Source organism: Microchirus variegatus (assembly GCF_963457635.1).
Source record: "Microchirus variegatus genome assembly, chromosome: 7".
Taxonomy (NCBI): domain Eukaryota; kingdom Metazoa; phylum Chordata; class Actinopteri; order Pleuronectiformes; family Soleidae; genus Microchirus; species Microchirus variegatus.
In genome coordinates this window covers 8,711,654-8,734,797 of record NC_139808.1, presented here as the reverse complement: position 1 = coordinate 8,734,797, position 23,144 = coordinate 8,711,654, and the positions used below count along the sequence as shown (strand labels likewise).

Genomic DNA, 23,144 nt, shown 5'->3' with positions numbered 1-23,144 from the left:
TAATTGTTGATTAGTGTGTTTTGTGAGTTAGCATGAAATTTGAGGCTAATGGAAGTGTGCTTAAAGTTTGGAATTATATTGCTGACGTGAGCTTAAATTACCTTTCTTTTTGGGGCTGGAATTGTGTGTTTAGTTAATGTTTGTATAAAAAGGGGGAGAACGTGTAGTTTGGTAAATAGAATAAATACAGGCCTGCCTGTGGTCGACCTTGCCTGCAGTACCTCTACTGCCCAGCAGTTGTCCAGGGCCCACACTCACGGAAGTGCTGCAGTAAGTAGTGTAAGGTTGTCTGAATGTGCACGATGTTGTGGCACAACTCTTATTTTGAAGGTTCCCGTCGAAGGCGAGGTGTGTCTTTGAGTTTCGAACCGTAACGTTTGGCAGTTTGATGAATCACAGTCTCTCTGTTGTTCTTCAGTTGATTCTCTGGACTTCATCTTCAATCTTTGGACTTTTACTTATTATACAGGAGGAAGAGTTTTGGGGTTTAGTCGCTGGAGCCGAAAGAATCTCTCAATTTTTCTTAGTTTTTCTCTCTCCTGTCTTTATTTTTCGACCGTGGGTCTTTGCTGGGATCAGTCCAGTCCAATGCAGGCAGGTGATGGATGTCAACAGGGGTCAAGGTAAGAAGCTGCACCTTTATCAAGGTTTTTGTGTATTTTTATGAAAGAAAGTAAAAACGTGTGTTAAAAAAGAAAGAAAAGATAGACAGAGAGTGACCTCCTTTCCTTAGACTGTGTGTTTGTGTCTGTCCTTCTGTGGACACAACGATTGGACACAGATTTTTCTCAAACATAAAATAAAGACAAAATATATTGACACTGTAAACCATATTCAGTTATTTTAACTATATTGACCAAAAAAAACAGCTTCACATCTAAATCCAAACAATTCTCTTATTTTGATATTTCTACTGAGCTAGAAAAAAATAATGTCAGACAAGTGATATTTTATTTGTCCTTTTCTTTGAGAAACAGTAGAGCTTTTTTGTATGACATCTCTCACTGTGAGTCACAAGTTTGTGACTCGTCTCTGCAAATACTCACACACACACACACACACGTTTGTCCAGCTGTCCTTGTTAGGACATTGTGTTGACTTCCATTCACTGAACACAACCTAACACCAACACACTACATTAGCCCAACACTAATTCATATCCTCATTCTAAGCTAAACCTTCAAAGTGTGTGAATTGTGAGGACTGACAGACCAGTAATAACACAAAACCAGGAGGATTTATTTGCAGAAATTGAATATAAGGTAATTGAATATTACCTCACAGTATTGTGTATAAAGACTTTTAAAATAAAAAGCCTTGTGCATGTTTTTTAGGCATGGGGCCTTGGTTTATTTCTAATGTTCTCATATTTTCTCAAACTCAGCCTGTTCTTGACAGGAATGTTGCGTCTTAATTCCACCTCACTGTTCTGTATAAATGCTATGACCACAGAATGGAGAGGGGTGGAGTATCTTTTCTTTCTCTTTCTCCTACCTTTGTGTCAGCAGTGGAGTTATTCACAGAGCTGGATCGACCTCTCTGTAATGTAATGTAATGACGTGAGCAGGGCTGAAACTATTACATGATGAATCAATCATTAAATGAATCGGAAACAATTTTTTCACTGAGTTTTTTTTAAAAGAAGTTTTCAGATTTTTCAGCATCTGAAATGTGAATATTTTGTGGTTCCTTTGCTCAAAGAAATCATTAAAACTTGGTGGACAAAACAACACATTTGAGAACATCGTCATTTACTGGTTTGAGAAACACTGATCAACATTTTTCACCAATTTTATGGACCAAACGATTACTCGGATAATCGAGAAAATAATGGACAGATTAATCCATTATAAATAATAATAATAATCAGAATACATTTTATTTAAAAGTGCCTTTCAGGACACCCAAGGACATTAACATATAGGCTAATATAAGATTTGTAAAAGAACATGATCATTATTTGCAGCCCTAGACGTAAGTATCTACTGACACTGATATTAGTCTGACACATTTGTTTTACATCACTTAAATTACTCATCTGCTAATTACACAGTGGGGCTGATGCATTAATGCTGCTCTCATACGTACACGACTGACACTTTGATTTGATCGTTGATGATCGTAGGTGACGAGTCTGACACGTGGCGCTAGTGCTGTGCCTGAAAAGACAGGAATGGAGAGTGAGAGTGAATTGTGTGACAGTGTGGAGTGGAGAAGTGACAGTGCTTGTGAGAATGTACATGTTTACAGAACACTTTAGAGTGAATCCAGGACAAAACAACAAACAAAAAATCCCAACTTCCCACCAAACCAGAAACTGACTAAAGCCTCTGAAATGAAACAGAAAGAGCGGTGTCTGTCATAGCCATCCATAGACTGTGTTAAAACTTCTGATTTGACCACTGCTATAACAGTATTTGCAACTGGAAATTCCTAGACGTCATCTGGAATAAGAAACGTAATTGGATATTGGATGCATTTGGATAAAACTTGATGCCATTTAATTCAACATGAAGGAGAAGCTTATCCAGTTCATGCCTCATTTAACGTGTGAGGCAGCTTATTACTGCCCAGCCTCAGCCAGCCATTTTAAAAACCTTGTGTCTCCGACTGTGTAATAAATCTTCTACTCTCATAAAGAAGAAATACACTCTGCATTGTTTTACACAACCACATTTACTTATACTTGGACCCTGGTTCACGACCCGGTCAGAACAAAGGGCTTCTCTGCATACAGTTTGTAATCCCCTATGTCAGCTGGGATTGGCACCAGCGCCTCCCATGACCCTCATGTGAATGAATGAATTAATACACTTGACTGAATTGATTAACTTGCACTACGTATTCACTCAGTCTGGTCACATGATGGTGGCAGCAGTGTTAATTTCTCTTCTCAGCCTGGACTTAATGACGCATTTATGACATGAAGGGTTTATCAATCAGCTCTAATTTTATGTTTGTTTGTTTTTTTCTGATAACTGTGATCTTTACCAGTAACGGACACATGTTAGGACTGAATGTCGTCAGATCATCTCCAAACGCTACCAATCCTCACAGATGGCGAGGGATAGAGGCTCAATGCATCATGGGAAGTTCCCCCAGCACTGTGCGCCTATTGACAGATAAACAAGGAGATGTTCAGACAAGTCTGACACACTTCCAACCATGAACATGATAATAATAATAAAAATGTAAGTGCTGACAAAATAAAATATGTAAACACTTAATTTATCAGTCAAAATGGGTCAAAGGTCACAAATGCTTTAACTTTCTCACTCACTCAGGGACCTTAATCATGACCAATTCACCTGTCCTCATCATTCATCTGTCGATTTTACTTTTAAAATTCAGGCCAACGTTTTTTTTACTCAGTAATGGATGTGACGTAAAATGTAGCGAAGTAGTACTTCCAAAATAAAACAAGCACATTTTAAAAAGTGTGTACAAGTACACAAAAACCTGCTCAATTACAGACATGTGAGTAAATGTAATTCATTACTTTCCACCTCTGCTCAATGCTAAGAACAGACAATTTCCCACGACCAGAGACACTGTAACATCAGAAAGTCTTAGGGTTAGTTGTTTGGGAATGTGAGGTGAGTGAAAGCTGTCGGTGTAGACTGTTGGAGGAATGTGGTTCTTCTACTGCTGCTGCTGAAGTACAATGTAAATGTGTTTGAGGCGATGTTCATTCATTTGTTCTGCTCTTATAATCATTGTGTTAGTATGCTGCTCTGCTGGTTACACCAGCTGGTTCTACGTAATTACGTACGTACGTACGTAGAACCTGTGTGTGTGTGCAGTGTTAAGCAGTCTTAATCGAGTCAAATGTCGGCGACAGACCTGAGAGTTGCAGTTTGGTTCTGTACTTTGAGTTCTGCACACTTACATAACACATGATAAAACAAGATAATAACGTCAACTGTTCACAAGCTGTTTAACCAGAACCTCACCTCAACTCTACGACACGTAGGAAACAGAAAACGAGAACAAGAAAAAAGCATGAATGATAAATGATTGACAATGTTATTCAACACATAAACAGACATAGATGTTATTGTGAAAAATAAATTTAAAAAAATACACTCGTGTAAATAGACAAAATCAATAACTACTTCAACTCTGTGATCTAATTCATATTCAATTAAATTCAATGTTGTTTGCATAGCACCGGATCACAACATATATTATCCCAAGGCAGTAATCTGCCTCGACGGGTTGGGGTGAAAGGACATGATGGATTTGAGGTAGAGATAGAAGAGAGAGAGAGACCTGCAATCTTACTATATATTGCTATCTATTTTAAGAAAGTTAAGTAAAATGGCTATATATTAAACAATATACACATTTTTGTGGCCGTAGGCTTTAAAAAATTAGTATTATGAGTACATGAGAATTATACAGAGCTTTGATAACAGTGAAATGCAGTGAATACCACATTTGAATTATTGAGATAAAATGTGTTTTTTGGTGATACATTAAAAACTTTAAGTAAATATCAACCATTCGATTACTCAGGCCGAGTATTTTGGCACTAAATGTTATCTAGCTTTAATGAGCTGGAGCAGATCCAGGACAGTTTGTCTCTGAAAGAAACTCATTTTAGTTTAAAGTTGTCCTTTTTTTAACAACCTGTCCTTTGCTGTTTCCTGAACAACACATCACATCACATCACATCTACTTTTTCCCTCAGCAGGAAATGATTTCATACCAGCTGCCAAATGACAAGTCAGCAATTGTATGAGACCAGTCTGTCATTTAAAAAGCCACAGTTGTTTCCTAAAACAGATAACACATGTAAAAAAAACAGTGCATTTAGTGGAGTATGACTTTCAGCGGCAGATGAATCAATATGCAGTGATACTGATTTGTCTCACTGTAGAAGTCAGCATTCACTGCACACATTACAAACAAAATCATAAGCATAAACACTTTAGTGTCATGTTGTTAAAATGTCAACCAGTTCACGGAAAGAAAACACTCTAGTTTATAGAGAAATGTCGCCATTGTGAGTATTTATTTAGAGCCGCGGGACAGTGTTTGTGTGACTGAGTCCAAACACAGTCAACTACTGTGTGCTCCAGCGGCACAATGACAGCAGAGCTGAGGAGACCGATCAGGCTTTTTATAGACACACAGTCAAGTCAAGCTCTTCACAGGAACTGCTCAAAGTATACAGAGCCACCTGTTTACATGTGAACTCTGAAGGTTTTCTGAAACACAGGCAGAGAGAGGGAGAGATGAAAAACAGATGAGGTGAATTGGTAAATTTAACAGAACAAAGAGAGAGAAAGACCAAGATCGAAGCTAGGAAAGCAAAAGCCCTGCAGCAAACGCTGTGTGTGCGTGTGTGTGTGTGTCCGTGTGTGTGTGTGTGTGTGTGTGTGTGTGTGTGTGTGTGTGTGTGTGTGTGTGTGTGTGTGTGTGTGTGTGTGTGTGTGTGTGTGTGTCCAGGGTGGGATCATTTGTGTGGAAAAATCACTGCTACTCCCAGGAATGAATGAGTCATTATACACTTAAAGACACACACACATATCTATATCATGATTCCATTACTTACACAGTTCCATCAGTTTGTGTTGATTATAGTCGTCTTATCTTTGACCAAACAGTGTGATCTCCAGAGCGGTCAGAACTCTGCTTTCCCCGACAGTAACACAAATGCAGATTTCATGAAATTTGCGTCACTTTATTTTTTTTCCTTCCTCCACACGAATCTGTCAAAGTGTGAGAGATAGTGCAGCTCTGGTTGTTTTAAATTCAAGACTTTAATTTGCCATTAGTACACGCAGCTACAGTACAAGTGCTTAAGACGCAGGCCTCATGAGTCAGCAGTGTAAAAAAAAAAGAATAGAGGAAAGTTATAAAATCTGTACACATAAAAGTCTTATTTTGTTAGACTTGTTTTTGAAATTCTTGCTTCAGATTTACTTCAGTGACACAAACTGACCACACGAGGCAGCGGCAGACCAGCAGCTCCTGTGTTCTCTGTGGACTTTGGTGTGGGTAGTGTGAGCGGTTTGCAAATTTCTGTTGGAAAAAGTCAGTTTAACAGTGAGATAAAGAAGCGAACATATTCAGAAGGTATCTACTGGCGCAGCGTGATAAATCAGCGAAGATTAAAATTACAGACACAACTTGCTTTATAGATAGATAAGAGTTTTGCAATAAAGTTAAAACCTCTGAAACATATGAATAGTGCACCTATGTCTCCTTCGCTTGTTAATGAGTCTATTTCCTTCACATTATGGTCAGGAGTTACAGAATGACTCAACACTGGTAGTTTATTGGTTATTGCATCACATGATACACTCAAGATTAGCATCATGCTGGTTATTTCTATGTAAACAGGAATATGTTTACATAGTGTGCAGACGTTTTAGGCATTATATTTTATCTTATTGTGACTTTATTTTATTGTACATTACTTTACTCTATATTTTAGACTTATTTATTTATTTTTTGCATGTTTTCATATTTATTGTAAATACCTGTTTAAATTGTTGCAAAGTTGAGCACCTAATAAATTAGAAGCTGCAGATTAAATTTGAGACAGATGGTATTGACTGAGACTCTTAACATCTCACAATCAGTGCACCTTTTCCACTGTGCTGTGGTTAAAAGTTATAATTCACTATAATATACTGTAGTTTCAAGGAGAAACCCCTGTTATGACCTGACTTTTAGGTCTATAAACATGTACTGACTGATAGAAACCACACGGGGGAGCATGAACCTAAAACTGTAAGTAAACAAGCTCCAAACCAAACTGTCTATAGTCCAAACCCGTTGTTTTTGTTCCCCGCTGATTAAATGAGGTTTTTGTGATGCCTTCATGTAGCCTCTCAGGAAAATCTGGTCCATGTGGTGCGTTTATAATTGTTGTAAAATGTTGATATGGTTTGTAACAAGATTGTTGTTTATTTTAATAAAAAACTAATGACTGATCAGTGAAACTAAATGCCGTTACAGGTGGTGATTTAATCGTGTTTTCTATTCTTCTTCTCTTCTGTTCTCTCTCTCTCTCTTTCTCTACGTCCTCTGGCAGGTCGAAGACGCAAAGTGAAACTTCCTCCGTCACTCTTCCCTCCTGACGGCTGGTCCCTCAGAGGGGTAAGAACAAAGCTTCCATGTAAAAGTACAGAGTCATATTATTCACTCTCACAACACTAATTGTATTGTTAACTTAACCCTTAAACAACCCAATAAACACCAACAACACTGTGTCATACGTACAAGTAGGAACACAAAGAATACAGTGGATTATTTTCTTTATCATCAATTAGTGCTTCAAAAACCACAGAAACAAAACTTTTGGTAAAACAACCTAGACATTGATCATCAAAATAGATGATTTTGGTGTTAATTGTGTAGCTGAATAATATTCAGTTTATTGTCGCAGCCCAAATTTGATAAGACAAGACTTCATCTTAGCTCTAGCTGGACATTTGATTCCACCAAAAAATATGGTTCCAGGCTACATGCAAATGAGAGGGTGCGATAAGAAGACAGGTAAAAAACAATTAAGAGCAGGTGTGGATAATCAAGGAAACCACACACACACACACGCACACACACACACACACACACACACACACACACACACACATACAAAGTGAAACCAGAGGTAACACACAAGGTGGTAGATAAAAACAAACGCTGAGTTTTACCTCATCTAGTTTTTAAAATGTCCTCATCTGGTGGTGATATTTAATTGTATCTTATGCACTTTGCGCTTGTCGTACACATGTAAGCAGGTATGTGCGTTTTGGCCTTTCATACACACACACACACACACACACACATTGTGACTGTGGGTTAGGTCTCTGAAAACCCACATTTTCCACTCAGCAATGATAACACTGGCTGAACTTTGACCTCAATGAAGACAGAGGGTAGACGGAGGGGACACACAGTGACATTAGAAGCCAAATGTCCTTTTCCCTGTGTATACAGTTACACGTTGGGCAGAGAGTGTGAAAACATTCAAAAAATGTGATTTGACAGAGATCTATCCCACTGTCTGTGTGTGTATGAAAGGCCCAAACACACCAAAAAAAACCTACATTTTCAAAGTAAGTAAACAAGACAAGATATACGAGGAACTAAACTATAGAGAAAAAACACAAAGAACCGCTAATAAAACAGAAACCCAAATCTCGCAACGGACCATGACAGAATAATTAATATTATATAATTTTGATACACCGACTTCTTCACAGTTTATTCTATACATGTGTCGATGAAGTTAGTGAACCAAAGTGGTGCATTCACTGCACTGACCCTCGGTGCTAATTGTTAGATCTTTGTAATAAAGTTAAAACAATGACAAAAAGACAAAACAGCACTTCTAAACCAGAGTTTATGATGTTTATGTCGACGTCTCCACCGCTGGTGTCTCAATGTCTCCTGTAGCTCCTAATTATAGACGCCTGTTTCCCCCCAATGGCCGTCACTTCCTGTTTGTCCAGTGGGAACTGAGTGGACACACACACACACACACATTGTGAAGGGTTCCTGTTCCTAGGGGTCTGTTGATCCACTTAGACTGTGACCTGATGAGTTGGAGGAGCAGGACAAAGGTGGAGAGCAGCAGCAGACAGAAGAACAGAAAAGATAACATTTAAAAACTTTTTTTTTTAAGTCTGACAGTGGATTAGAAGAAGCCTGTCCTGGATTATAGCGAGCGGAGGAGGAAAGTGAACGAAAGGTGGATAGGAGACAGACGAGAACAGCAATGTGAAGTGGAGTTTGGGGCTGTTGACTTTCATGTGGGGAGGAGAAACCAAAGGAGAGCCAATGTGACTGTGGGGTAAAAAACAGGGTGACCTGGAGGCAGAGGAGCAGCAGGTGTTTGCAGAGAGAGAGAGAAAGTTCATTAACACTTGAACGGTGTTTGAGAAGCAGATCTGGTCCTGATGATGGGCTGCTGTCTCTTTGTTTACTACCGGGTGAGTGTGAAACCTCAGTGATAATGATGACGATCTGAAGGTTTAAATGTTGACAGAGTCGATTCGATGCATCAGCGAACTAAGCGGCCGCTTGGATCTATATGTCTAGATGTCTTTAGATATGTTTAGAAATCTAAATATTGCTTTGCTTAAGTTATTTGGTTTTATTTTGGAGTGGAAGGTTGCTCATCTGTTCAGTATGATCACACTGAATACCAAAGTGCACATTAAAAACGATTGACAAGAATCAAAAAATCAGAGTAGCACTGGTTTGGTGTAAATAATAATATTATTATAATTAGTCAATTAGCGACTGCGAGGTGGTAAAGGTGGGGACCCCCAAATAAATCAAATTCAGCGTAGGGCCCCATAAAGGCTTGGTCCAGCCCTGCATGTTGATCACATAGACACAGAGAATGCAAACCCTTCAGAGCGTCTTCTACAAGGTTACGACAGTGAAACACAGTCCTAGAATCAGATTCTCTATCAGTGTAGCGCTAAAACTGTGTGACAAAATGTGACAAACACACGACAAGCCAAATAAGATGAAAATTATAGAAAATTATAAATAAAATGCACTATAATTATGTAGAAACTGTATATGCAGTGCAGCGTACACATTTCCCTGTTAACGTGCATCTTTTTTGTCAGTACACAATGGGATGTTTTGAAAATGTATGTTTTGAAAACTCATAGACTCATATGTCAGGTATATATGGCCAAGAGAAAATAGGCCATTACACATCAGTCACATTGCGATATTTACAGACAAAAACAAGAGTGCAGGACTAATTTAAAACACTTTCTACATGGAGATGGACTTTTTAAAGATAGCAAATTATCCTGAATGAATTCACAAGATCAAAATTGTGTGTAATATTGCATTTCTTGAACACCTACTATTATTTTTGGATAACTTAATAACTTTGATGAATGATTGTCATATACCAGGGGTGTCAAACAAATTTTCTCTGAGGGCCACATCAGCATAATAGTTACACTCAAAGGGCCAGATGTAACTGTCATACAGAATAAATGTAACTAAATGTAACCAAATATAATGTAAAATAAAGGTAACTACTCCGTAACATATTGCTAATTAATGTTCTGTATATATTACTTATTCAAGTTACAAATATGATGCATTACAGATGTAACCTGGTCCACGATGGTGATGCCGTAACTTGTGGGTAACGCAATCGCCATGTATTGTGGGAAATGTTGTTTATGGTCAACGCACGCCTTAAAGCAGCATATACCTATTTTAACACAGATTTTTAAGACCAATTAACCACTCGCGGGCCACATAAAATGACGTGGCGGGCCACATCTGGCCCCTGGGCCTTGAGTTTGACACACGTGTCATATACTGTACCGTATATGGACAGAAGCAGCAGACTCCTCCCCCTTCCTTCACCACCACGACAGCGACAAGGGGTTAAAGGCACAGTCTGCCAGCTTATATAACGTCCGGACAACAACAACAACAACGTCTCAACACAATACTGAGCAAACGGCAGACTTCCTGCTATTGTTATACTCTGCTAACACTGATCTCAACATCCTCCTCTTCCTCTCCTCTTTTCTACTCCTCTCCTCCATCCCCTTATCTTCTCATCCCCATCACTTTAAACCTCCTCTTATCTTCCCTTCTCCCCTTTCTCTCCTTCACCTTCACACTCTTCTTCCCTTTCCTCTCCTATATCCTCTCTTTTTTTTTTACTGTACCTTTTTTAACTACTTTCCTCTAACCTTTTCTTCCTCCTCTGTCCTCACTGACCCACCTTATCAGGTGTTTGTGTGTGTGATTTATTTCTATTGTTTTGTCGCCATGGCAACATAGCAGAAAGGTTTTCCTTACTCTCACACCGCTGCACATGTGGAGCTTCTCTTCTGCCATGGTTTCGTCTTTCCACTAAGTTTGCCTGCTCCAAAAGAAATCTAATTAGGGTTCTCACGCTCATTTAATTGTCAGTGGGTTCATTTTACTACAAAATAAACTTTAACTCATTCAAATGTAAACTGAAAATGATTTAGATATAGCCCAAACAGGAAATGCAGGATAGAGTATAGTGTATTGAATTGGGGAAACTGAGCAGCTCTGGCATGGATTTGTGCTCTCTGAGTGCTTTCTCTTGTTGAATATGTGCTGTAACACCTGTTCCTGTGTTCTGTTTGTTGTAGAAGAAGAGGAAGCAGGCGAGCCGAGATGCAGACTCCCTCAGTCTCTGCAGTCTGGACATCAATGTAAGTTCAACTCCATAATTTCTCAGTGGCGGCTGTTGTTAAATTGTATCCATATAAAGCTGCACACTGTGGCCACAGTCTGTGCTGCTCAAGTGTAAGCGGCACCGCTGCTCTGTCGTGTTTGCTGTATAAAGTTAAACATGGAAAATAGCAGTTGTGTCGCCTCATATTCAATTTGAGTGTCTTTTCATGTAAACATACATGCAGGAATAGTATAATAATAAACAGAATAAACAATACAAAACATTTGCAGTTAATAAGAAACAGTATATATATATATATATATATATATATATATATATATATATATATATATATATATATATATATATATATATGTATACACACATATACATTTTAGTATTATTTATTAATCGCAATTAATCGCACAGTTTTAATCTATGTTACAGGCTAAACCTGGTGTGTGTGAGGAGCTGTGTGTGTGCTGTTAAGAGACGTTCGCGTGTGACGTCAGAAACGGAACGATTACTCTTATGCGAGCCGACTACTCTTTGGTCGGCTCACGCAGCGTGTCTGTTGTTTCCGGTCTATCTCGATCCGGTGTGGTGTTGTAGTTGTTCTGACGTTACTAGTTGAGGCAACAGCAGTGAAAAAAACTACAAAGTTTGCTCGGCCAAAAAGAGCGTTGATCGCGCGATAAAAAATTTGACGCCGTTAAAATGGGTTCGTGTTAATGCGTTAATTAACACGTTTAACTGACAGCACTAATACATTTATTAAAAAAAATATATAATAAATGAATACAAACAAAAAAGGTGTAAAAAAAGGAGTAATTTACATATAAACTATACACATCAATTTTACATCCATATACTGTAGTTCAAACTCTATATACAGTACATTACCGATGTCAAATCATATTCTGGCAGTTATTACTTTCAGTCTCAAACCATCTAATCCAATGTGGCCTTTCCCTTCAAGATGACTCGGCTTAGATCCCTAGGCAAGTCGTCCATTATGGGTCACCTAATATCCATACAAAAGTTATCATTCCCCCTTTAATTTGGAGTGCATTTTTTAACATTTGCCTTTGCAACCACAACTGTTAAAGCTTATCTTGTCTTGCTCTTTTTGAACAGAAACAATGTAAAATTAGTTGTTGTTTTTTTTGCTGTGTCCGCATAGAAACTCTGTCAAGCAATACTATCAAACCTGCCTGAGGGAGCATTTGTGCATATACTCCAGTAGTGCTGTTTTGAGCAATAGACAACTTCTGGAACTTTCCATGGGCTCCTCTTTGTGTTTTCACTATTACGCCGACTTTTTTGAAGCGTTGAGCTGTACTTGCTGTACTCGCTGTACTCTATGTACATTGTTGCTGTTGTCTCCGTCTGTCTTCACATAAAATGAATCACTTCCTGTGTGCAACCATGAGAAATATTGCCAGGAAACACAGAGAAAGTTGTGTGAACTGGCTTGACAATCGTTTGAATGTAGCATGCACTGCAGTTTTCTGGAACCCTTTTGAAAGTTTCCACCAAGAACCCTTTTAAAACCCTTTATTCAGGGGTTTTAAAGGGTTCTCTGGATCAAAATGGTTCTTACTGGAACCATTAGTGTTACCAAGAACCCTTGAAAAACCCTTTCTTCAGGAAAGGGTTTTTCAGAAGCAAATGGTTCCAGGTAGAACCTCAGCCCTTGTAGAGGGACTGTAGTCTGGGTGATAATGTTTAGAGACATGTTGTGTATGATTGTTATTCCCCATCATTAGAATATACACCACTCCATGAGACACATAAAAGACATTAAATCAAAAACAATTGGAGTGGGACTCCAAAAATGGGACTCATACAGCCATAACAATAATCACTTTAGAAATTAGAATTTCCTTTATGGATGCATCCATCCATCTTCTACTGCTTTATCCTCCACATGAGGGGCACGGGGGTCGCTGGTGCCAATCCCAGCTGACGGAGGGCGATAGGCTGGGTTCACACTGGACAGTTTGCCAGTCCATCACAGGGACACATATAGAGAAAAACGACTACCCACTCACATTCACACCTACGGTCAATTCAGAGTGTCCAATTTACCTAATCCCATATCGCATGTTTTTGGACTGTGGGAGGAAGCTTGGAGAACCCAGAGAATCCCCTTGCACACATGTTAAGAACATGCAAACTCTATGCAGAAAGACCCTTGTCCTTGCTGCAAAGACAAGAGTGCTAATCACTACACCAACTGTGTGGGGGAAATAATAATTAAAGGAAACCTTCTGTATCTTTGTAAATAAAATCAGAGTGTGTCTCTGACACGGCGGCTTGTTGCTGTACACGTTAATGTTTTGGAGGCATTCGGTCGTGTCAGACCTCCTCTCCCGAATGTGTCTGTATTTTTAGCCACGATCTGCCAGCAGACCGTTCCTTCCCGGGCGTTTCCCTCTCTGCTCAGTCTTACACAGGATGTACAACCCTGTTCAATACACTTCAGTGTGACAAACAGACCCAACCGAGCCATCAGTTTAATGTTGTTACAAAAGCAGCGCTGGTAGATAAAGAGCCAGGCATGAATTATAAACCCTATTGTTTCTTTACTCTTAGTCATTGAGTCACATACAGTCACATTGTGCTCTTTTTGAGCATACAGGAACTGGAGAGCACTTAATCTGTTTAATGGGTCACAGGGTTCATATATTTTATATGGAAATCTTCACTTCTGAAATAAATAAAATAAATGAAATAAAAATAAATAATTTTATAGGTCCCTTTATAGGTCCATAATTGTGTCCACTAGTGAGTATTTTTATTTGAGTACTTTATGTACAGTTTTGAGGTCAATGTCAATGTTAGAAATATAAATCACTTAAATCATAAATAGGTTTCAGTATCAGGGACAATTATAAACACTATAATATACTATAAATTATCATTGTTATTCCTAAATTGTCTTTATTTGTCTGCCCAATGGTGCAAAACTCAAAATAGTCCCTCATTTTGAAAGAATATTTGGCATTTTTGACTACAATCTGTTAGAAACTATTATTAATAATTTGAATTATTAATGTAGATGGTTAAATGATTCTTGGTGTCGTAATTAGAGATGCAGCATATTCACTGAGGAGGTTTCTGTTTGGCACCAAAGTGCTTATTGACATTTTCACTAGTTAATTAAAATCTGGTGAATCCCTCAGGGTGACCGAATAACAGTTATTGATTTTTGGTCTTGTGAAATGACAGCGCACTGGTGACTAAACTATGTGGAAGATAATTTTATTGTTTTTAAAAGCTAATTTTATTGTCACGTTGTCATTTTGTAGAGGCGTTTCCCTTAAATCTACCCTAGTAAACTCGTAAGTTAGAGCAATCATCTTTCCTTTTACAGCCCATCATATAAGTCAAGGTTCAGTTAAATATTCTCCATGTATCTTTATTTAGGTAACACTTTAAAGTGCAATACCAATATGGTATTAGTGTGGTAATAATTTTGTAAGTATTATTTCTATAGTAATCACTAAGTAATAGCTAATGTGAAGGTATTACACTGATGGTGATCTACTGTAATCTTCAATAGCAAAAATACATGCTATGCCTGTAATATTATGTCTTATCTTATAGTTATTACACCATGTACTGTATAACGTGTTACGCGTCACAGTTAGGATGGAATCCGGCAGGTTTAGCAGGAGTCTGTACTTGGGCTGGTGGTTCACGGCGTCCATGACAATGTAATGTGAGTCAGACGGGCAGGCAGCTATTGGCACGTGTACCAGCGAGGTGTGTTCCGTGTTATGTTCAAGGCTAGTGACGCAGATCTTTTCAAAGGAAACCACCAAAATACGTCAAAAAAATTGAAATATTCCTTATGCGAGGATTTGCTGCCTTACATGATTATAAATTGAATATCTTTGTAACTTGGTTGGGCAATGTACCAACTTTGGAGCTTTATGTGACTGCGTTTGGCATTTTTGTGACATAACAACAAAGTCCCCACAGTGTCTCTCACATGCAAACATGTACAGTAGATAACCTCTAAACCATGAGCAACACAAGTGTACATTTAAAACCAGGACAGAGCTCTGTCTGCCTGCAGGCTACTCTCTCTCTCTCTCCCCCTCCATCTCCTTTTAATAATCATTGATTGATCATGAAATGAGCAGAAACACCAGCGGGGCTCCAGTATCAGCTCCACCAGCAGCCGTGGTCATGATATACAGTATGTTGTGTCATCGTTGTTGTGTGACATTGAATTATATTGATCTCCCAAACACAACTGAAATGACTTAGTTATATGTAACAGACATTATGTTTAATTGGCAGTGTATTTGTGTCTACACTGATGGGCTGTGGTGACTTATTACTGTCTTTTGGGGCTTTGCATTGTTCCATTTGAGATGAATCTACCTTATTGTAAGATATTTAACAATTTAAGAATCCGTCATTGTGACCGTGTACAGCCGCCACCCACATAAGACAATGTCTTTGATTTCTACGTAAACTGTTGACGGTGTGGTCTATGGAAACCACCTCAACACTAACCCCCCAAGGATTCCTCATCACACATCCCAGTTCAGCCCTTTTGGTTATGTTCTTATTCCAATATTAATGGGCAACAAGGGAAAAAGAAACATAGAAAGACTTTGTATGAATATAAAAAAATTACGCTAGAGCGGTCCCATAACTGATAAAACTGAAAAGGTGATGAAAAGGAAGGTGGGGTGAGGGAGAGGAAGTAAAGTGAGTGAGTGGGTGAGTAAGCCAGTGAATAAATGAGTCAGAGAGAGAGAGAGAGTCAGTAGAAAAATGACCTTCACTGAGAGCCAGAAAGCTTTAACGGTCCGTTCGCGCCAAATCCTTCCTTTCATCTGAGGTCTGCGGCGGGCCACCAGAACTGAGCCGAAGAAGAACTGTCTGAAAGCGGTGTTGCTCCTGAGCTGGATCCAGATCTTTTGCTTCGTTTGGTCCTTTGATAACATCAGGCGTGTTTAGTACACTACCACAGCAGAGGCTGAGAAGCCAATACAGATGATCTGTTAAATCTGATCTGGTATCCAACGGCTACCAGACCAGATTTTCACCACGTTCCGGTACTTTCTTGGCTGTTATCGGATTTTTGGATACTGAAAGCTCAGTGGATGCTCTATCAGACCTTTCTTTACGCAGTTGGACCCAAATATCCTTCTGTACAGCTTGTCTTTCAATATCGGAAGCATTTTGACTCCTTCTGTGGATGCTCTGGTGTTTACTGAGTGCTTCTTAAACATATATCTTCTTGGATCGGATGCTCCCTTGGTTACTGGGAATGGTCTAGATCCTGTGCTGGGCTTTGGTGTGAGCAATATGGTGGAGGACCAGAAACCCCTCTTCCTGCTGGTACAGCTGTTAAAGTCTGGATGCTCTGTCGAGTTCAGCAAAGAGAAAAGCAGCAGCATGAGAAAACTGCTGAAGGTAAGAGAGAGGAAATCCCCCTTTAGGGAAGCGTATTGAATTCGACTATTTTGGTTTTCAGGTGAACTGGGTTAATGTGCCTCAGTAACTAAAAGGCAGTCTTTATTGTCATGTTGTTGTATCGTCTCTTAATTAAAGTATGTTCAATTTAATGTATTTCTAATCAGATTGTATTTAATGTAACTGTAAATCTGATCTAAATCTAATAATACTGATTAAGTAATTACAGTATTACCTATAATAATGTTATGATTGTATAATGTTGTTTTTACCACAATAATGTTTTGAAAATTACTGTGAGAGTTATAACCAGCAAATATTAACATTTGCAATACTTAACCACATCATTTTAGTTTCCTGGTGTTGCCCAAAAACATACTTTCATGACAAATTTACAGACAGTAACTAAAACTAATACATATTAATCTTGCAAATAAGTGACAAGTCAACAACACTTCCATCTTGTGGAGGTGAGTCACATACACAGTACTTTTTTTTATTTCTCTGACACAGTTTACCTTTTAATATGAGTTTAATTGTAAAAAAAAATATGAGAAAAAGTGTGTGGCATTCTGCTGTAACGAGATAACTCGACCGACTGAATTGATCGTTGTCATTATTGAATCAACTGAAGCGCTGTCACTCGCAGAAAACCCATTACATCATGTTCAATGGAAACCTCACAAGTGTAGAGCAAATATACACGTTTCATCCTCGGTGGATTTTAAAACAAAGTGTATTATCAGTAAATACAATGTTGTCTGATAAAATTACATCAGCTCCTCCCCTAGAGAAATCAAGGATACAAAGAAAAAAAAAAAAGAAGAAGTCTGGACTTCAGTGCTCTCCCTTTCTCTCTCTGTATTTGTGGACTTAAGTTTTGTGAGTGATATATAAAAATAAAATAATATAATATGTGATCAACCTGTGTGTTCTCCTGCAGGAGCCCAGCACCAAGCGCAGTAAGCCTGTATCTCGGGTGGCGTCTCTGGCCAACCTGCTGCCGCCCGTCAAGACCACACCGCTGAAGAGGATTGGGCAGACGCTGCAGGTAAATCATTGTTGTTAAATTTGTCACTGAGACTCAGAGACACAGTCTACAGACTTGTCTTACTTTGGTGTGACATGGATGGTCGAGAGAGTCAGGAGATACAGGAGATGAATTCCAGATGTTGAAAGGAGCAGGTTTTCTCTTACTAAATGTAATAATAATTATTTTTTTTCTTTCTTTCTTTGTGCAGCGCTCCATCAGTTTTCGTAATGTAAATCAAATAGAGACAGCTCCTCCTGCTCCCACTCCCTCTTCAACTGCGATGAAGACGCGCACCATCTCAGCGACCGTCTCCAACTCCACCTCTTCCACGGCCGCAACAAGGAGCTCCACGGCCACAGCTGCCAAGCGCCGGGACAGCAAACTCTGGAGCGAGACGTTTGATGTCCGTCTGGGAGCGATGCAATCTCTGAGCCCCAAAGAGATAAAACGACAAGAGGTAAGAATCAATCGCTGTTGCATCAGCAGCCCAGCGCACCAGTTGATTTTTAAACCTAAAATTGCTCGCTTTCTTCCTGCAGGCCATATTTGAGTTGGCTCAGGGCGAGCAAGACTTAGTGGAGGATCTCCAGTTGGCTAAGAAGGTAAACAAAGCTTTGTGTTTCTTATTCTCGAAGCATTTACTTTCATCTACGTGTATAAATGACCTGTATTTTTGTTTGAGTATGCCCATGTGAGTATGAATGCTTTTGTGCTGCAGGCCTACCATGACCCAATGCTGAAGCTATCAATCATGACTGAGGAGGAACTGAACCAGATCTTTGGCACTCTGGACTCACTGATACCCCTGCATGAAGGTTTGTTGAAGCATATTGATGGAAGAGCTCTTTTAAAGATGGCTTTTTGTGTCTTAAGATTTCACACGGGCAGGTACTCAAGTTAAAAATATGGATATGGTTTGTCAATACATCATCTTCCTCATCCTTACTGGAAGAGGGCGTGTTGTAGAATAACAATAATATTGTTATAATAATATATATAATAATGTATACTTGACTGCTTGATAACAGAGTTAAATTGCCATGACTTAACGTTAATACCACATTAGAGTTGGGCCACATAAAAAAATCACATACAAAATTTGCAATTTGTGCATGTCCATGTAGGGTATGAGTGGTGGGTGTAGATCCTGACAAAAGGCAAAACCCCGTTCAGACCTGCGCTGCTTTATGGTTATCAGGTGGACATTTAAGAAAGTGGTCAGACATCTGTATTTGCACCCAGATCCTTTTTAAAAAAACCTACGGATGGTAATGCAACAACGTCAACAACGTAAAAGAGTTTCTTACTCATCTTTAACCTGGGGAATGTGAAGGAGTGGAGGTATTTCAATTACCTGACCCCTTTAAGTCTTTTTTAAAATATATATAATTCTTACAATTGTTTGGATCTCTTTAGATCTGCTGAGTTGCCTCAGAGACGCCAGAAAACCCGATGGGTCCACAGAACATGTGGGACACATCCTGATAAACTGGGTGAATGAGCGCTTTTCTTATCTTTATCGAGCATAATTGCACAATTTGCATGAAAGTAAGCTTCTTTTTATTGAACTCTGCAGTAACCTGGTCTCTGTCTTTCTGTCCCTGCAGCTGCCCTGTCTCTCCTCCTACACTACATACTGCAGTAACCAGGTAAAGGCCAAGGCCTTGCTGGATCAGAAGAAGCAGGATCGGCGAGTCCAGGACTTCTTGCAGCGCTGTCTCCAGTCGCCCTTTAGCAGGAAGTTGGACCTATGGAACTTCCTGGACATTCCTCGCAGCCGACTGGTCAAATATCCACTGCTTCTCCGGGAGATCCTGAAACACACGGCCAACGACAACCCAGACCGGCAGCACTTGGAGGAGGCGGTGAGGAAAATAATAATACATTTTTGTCTATGCTTTTCTCCCAGGATTGGTAGCTACATATACATGGTGTTGGATCTGATTAAGTCTGTTTGCTTCTCAGGTGCTGATGGTTCAGAGCGTGGTTGCGGACATCAACCAGCACACAGGGGAATCAGAGTGTCAGTACTACAAGGATCGCCTGTTGTACACGGAGGAAGGACAGCGGGACGAGCTCATCGACCGCTCCAGGACCCTCAGCTGCCACGGAGAACTGAAGAACAACAGAGGACTCGTCAGTACATTTCAACACTACTTTTTTTAACCCTGTTAAATCTGCTCTTAAATCCAAAGGTTTGGATTTAAGAGTAAAAATTAAGATGACAAATGACAAACAAATTCTAATAATTTACATTTTAAGAGGATCTGAAACACTGAACTATTCATGTGTGGAAACATTGAACTACAAGTCAATTCCAAGAATCAAAAAGCAAAGGAACAATACACTGACTATCTCCTCTCTTTCTCTGTCTTTCCAGAAGCTTCATGTCTTTCTGTTCCAGGACATCCTGGTTATCACCAGGTCACTGTCACTCAACGACCAGCCGGTCACCTACCAGCTCTGCCGCCAGCCAATCCCCATCCGGCAGCTCGACCTGGAGGATCTAACAGACGGAGAGATGAGAGTGAGCGGCTCCATCAGAGGAGCTTTCAGCAACAACGAACGGAGTTAGTACTGCACCAAATATGCAATGAAGGCGTCATAAGCGTTATGCGTTGATATACTTTGATTGGGTGTCCATATATTTCATTTTCATACTGATATCTGAGTGTATACCATCAAACATGTAACTTTTTCTCAGTATACATATTGATCATCATTCTTTCCACAATGTTTATATATTTTTGAGAAATTATACACTACCAATGTATCATTTTAGATATCCTTCCTGTTTATATTCTATCAGGCTGTATCTTATATAAAGTCTCATTCCTGTTAACGGAGTGAACGTAAAAAAAAAATTCTCATTTAAAACCTGCTTACATTAAACATTTCCTATCTCTTCGTTCCAGCAAAGAACTTCTTCCGGGTTTCATGTCGTACTGCAGCTCAGCCTCAGAGCCACTGTTTCCAGGCCAGCGACGCCTTCAACAAACAGCAGTGGATCAATTGCATCAGACAAGCCAAGGAAGCTGCAGCGCTGATCGGAGACCAGCCATCGCACACAGGACAATGTCTGGAGACAAGACTTGGTAGAAAAACACGGAGTTTACAAGGCGATCCAGGGATTGATGTTGAAAAGGGGATGTGGGGGGAGATGGAGCCCGCGCTTGGTCTGGAAGGACAGGATGCTCTGACTGGAGTTAGAAAGCTGAGCTTAGATAAAGAGGCTGATGTAGATCCGACTCCAAAAACAATGAGTGGTGCGGAGATGGAGACAGATTTGACTCCAGGTGGTGGGGCAAGGTTTGAATTAGACGGAGAAACAGGGATGGACACTGAGATGAGGCTGATGGTCACTGAGGCAGAGACAGGCGAGATGGAGACAGGGCTGTGTTCCTGTGATGAGACACGGCCAGAGCCAGTAGCTATGGAAGCAGGAAGAGGAGAGAAAGGAGAGACGATAAGCAGAAGTGACATTGATGATCCTTCCTCCTTTCTCCCCCCTGCTCCTCCCACTCGAGAGGAAGAGGATGTCATTGAGGAGGTGCAGAGTGGTGATAAGGAAGAGGAGGAGCTTGACACGGACACCGCTGAGGTTGAATCACTGGAAGACGAGGAGCTAACCCTCAGGTGCTGATGCAAGGACCAAGTGAACCAGGATGCACAGAAGGACTCGATGATGAAATTCAAATCAATCAAGAACATTGTAACTGTTGCTGGTAACATGGAAACTGCTGTGTTCGACAACGCCAAAGCAACTGTCACCCAAAGCTCTGGAACACTGATCTTGTCACGTGATGAGGCTGTAGCAACTGCACGGACGCTTTAAGAACTGGGTGCTTCATTCACATGCTCCCAAATACAACAGGTTTGCTCAGGTTGTGTGTTGTAACGACTCTCTTCTTCAAGGTCATTGGACCAAAATGCTCAATGATAAAATGACAGATACTTCATTTTTTTGACTGTCACATGAACTGCGGTTCCAACTGTGGCCACAATGCCAGAGATCACCCCACATAACAACCCTGACCTTGAATAATCTCACGATGAATAATGCTGTGTCCCACATCAGTGACACTACGATGAAGAGAGAGTACAAACATGAACGTTATTCCCGGCTTCTTTAAAACCCAGTTTTCTTAATCTCCTGAGTTTATTCCTGCATAGTTAACATTCGCTCACTTTCTTATATTTTGCAGTTGATCTGCCTTTGACCGGTGGGTGGCTGTCACCTCTGAATTAATTCCACAGCTGTTTAAACTGTTGACGTTTCCCAGGCTTCTCTGTAAAAGCAACCTCATGCTATTCTAATATGAAAACAAAATACATTTAACTTGTGAGGACAGTGGAAATCACATTTGTTGTTTGTAGTTAAAGTGATCAAGGTCTTACAAGGACAGAACAATATGATTGCACTCGCTATATTGTCATGATACACAGTCAAACTATTTGAGTCACAATATCAGGCTGATTATCTTGTGCTCTATTGCACAATAACAATTGGGTTCTCAAACTCAACTCAAATTAAAAACAGTACAAAGAAATTAGTCTTTGGCAGTTATGTTTCTTCCAGGAAATAGCAACAAATGGCCAGAGAGTGCCATTGTCCAGATTTGGTTTAGTTGGCATGCAGAAGAGCTACTTCAGTCGGTTCAAAAGTCATCATCTCAAACTTGTATCTATCAATTCTGCTCTATTTTTATTCTGTCATTTGAAGGATTACGTTAGTATTCATGAAGGATTGCATGTATTAAATTGGATGTCATTTCAGCAGGTAGTCTCCTAGCAGTGTTCCAAATGTGATAATTGAATCTTAAATGGATTTTCTCTTTGAATCATCTGTGTCCAGTACTTTTCTGTAAAATCCTCTGCAGGACTTTGGTTGTGAAAATCAAAGAGGTCCTGATGGGCATATACTACATATGTACAGTATATGTAAACTATGATGTAAAGAATGTACAGTCTGTTTCTATATGAATGTAGGAACAAAGCCAATCTGTTCTGTTTATCACATACATATACTGTAGATATGTATGTGAAATATTACTTACAGTGGCTGGACAATCCGTATATTACATTTCCAGTGTGATGATTTTGATGATGATGACTGCTGAGCAACCCAAGACAAAAACCTGTGCACACTGTGTCTATCTGTTATTGTTACTCTGTTGAGTAAAAAAATAAAAATAAAAAAGCAATATTTAGTTGATGTATCAGCTTATGTTTTCATTGTCAGAATGCAAAACATCAATAAATTGTTTTTAAGGAGGCTGTCACTGACTGAATGGTTACTAGTGGAACCCCAGAGGAATAATAATCTGTGTCTCAGATTAGATAAAAAAAAAAAAAAAAAAGTTTGCATTACCAGAAACGCTTAAAAGCACAAATCTGAATACAGAGTGTTGCCATTTTTGATGAGAAACGAACAGCCTCATCTGTGCAGCGTTAACAAGTCAAACATGTATGTGGTCGTCGATAAATAGATATAGAAAATTAAGAATG

The 23,144-nt window shown here is 39.5% G+C and overlaps 1 protein-coding gene across 1 annotated transcript; it reads left to right on the top strand.

Moving 5' to 3' along the window:
* Positions 1-588: 588 nt before the first annotated feature.
* Positions 589-21,279, top strand: arhgef3 (Rho guanine nucleotide exchange factor (GEF) 3; the record flags this gene model as incomplete). The annotated part of the gene is given in 13 exon segments (XM_083892635.1): positions 589-623; positions 7,049-7,075; positions 7,077-7,113; positions 11,136-11,198; positions 17,547-17,654; positions 17,845-18,093; positions 18,176-18,238; positions 18,355-18,451; positions 19,053-19,129; positions 19,244-19,501; positions 19,602-19,772; positions 20,017-20,206; positions 20,552-21,279. Coding segments are annotated over 13 exon segments (2,103 nt in total).
* Positions 21,280-23,144: the final 1,865 nt, after the last annotated feature.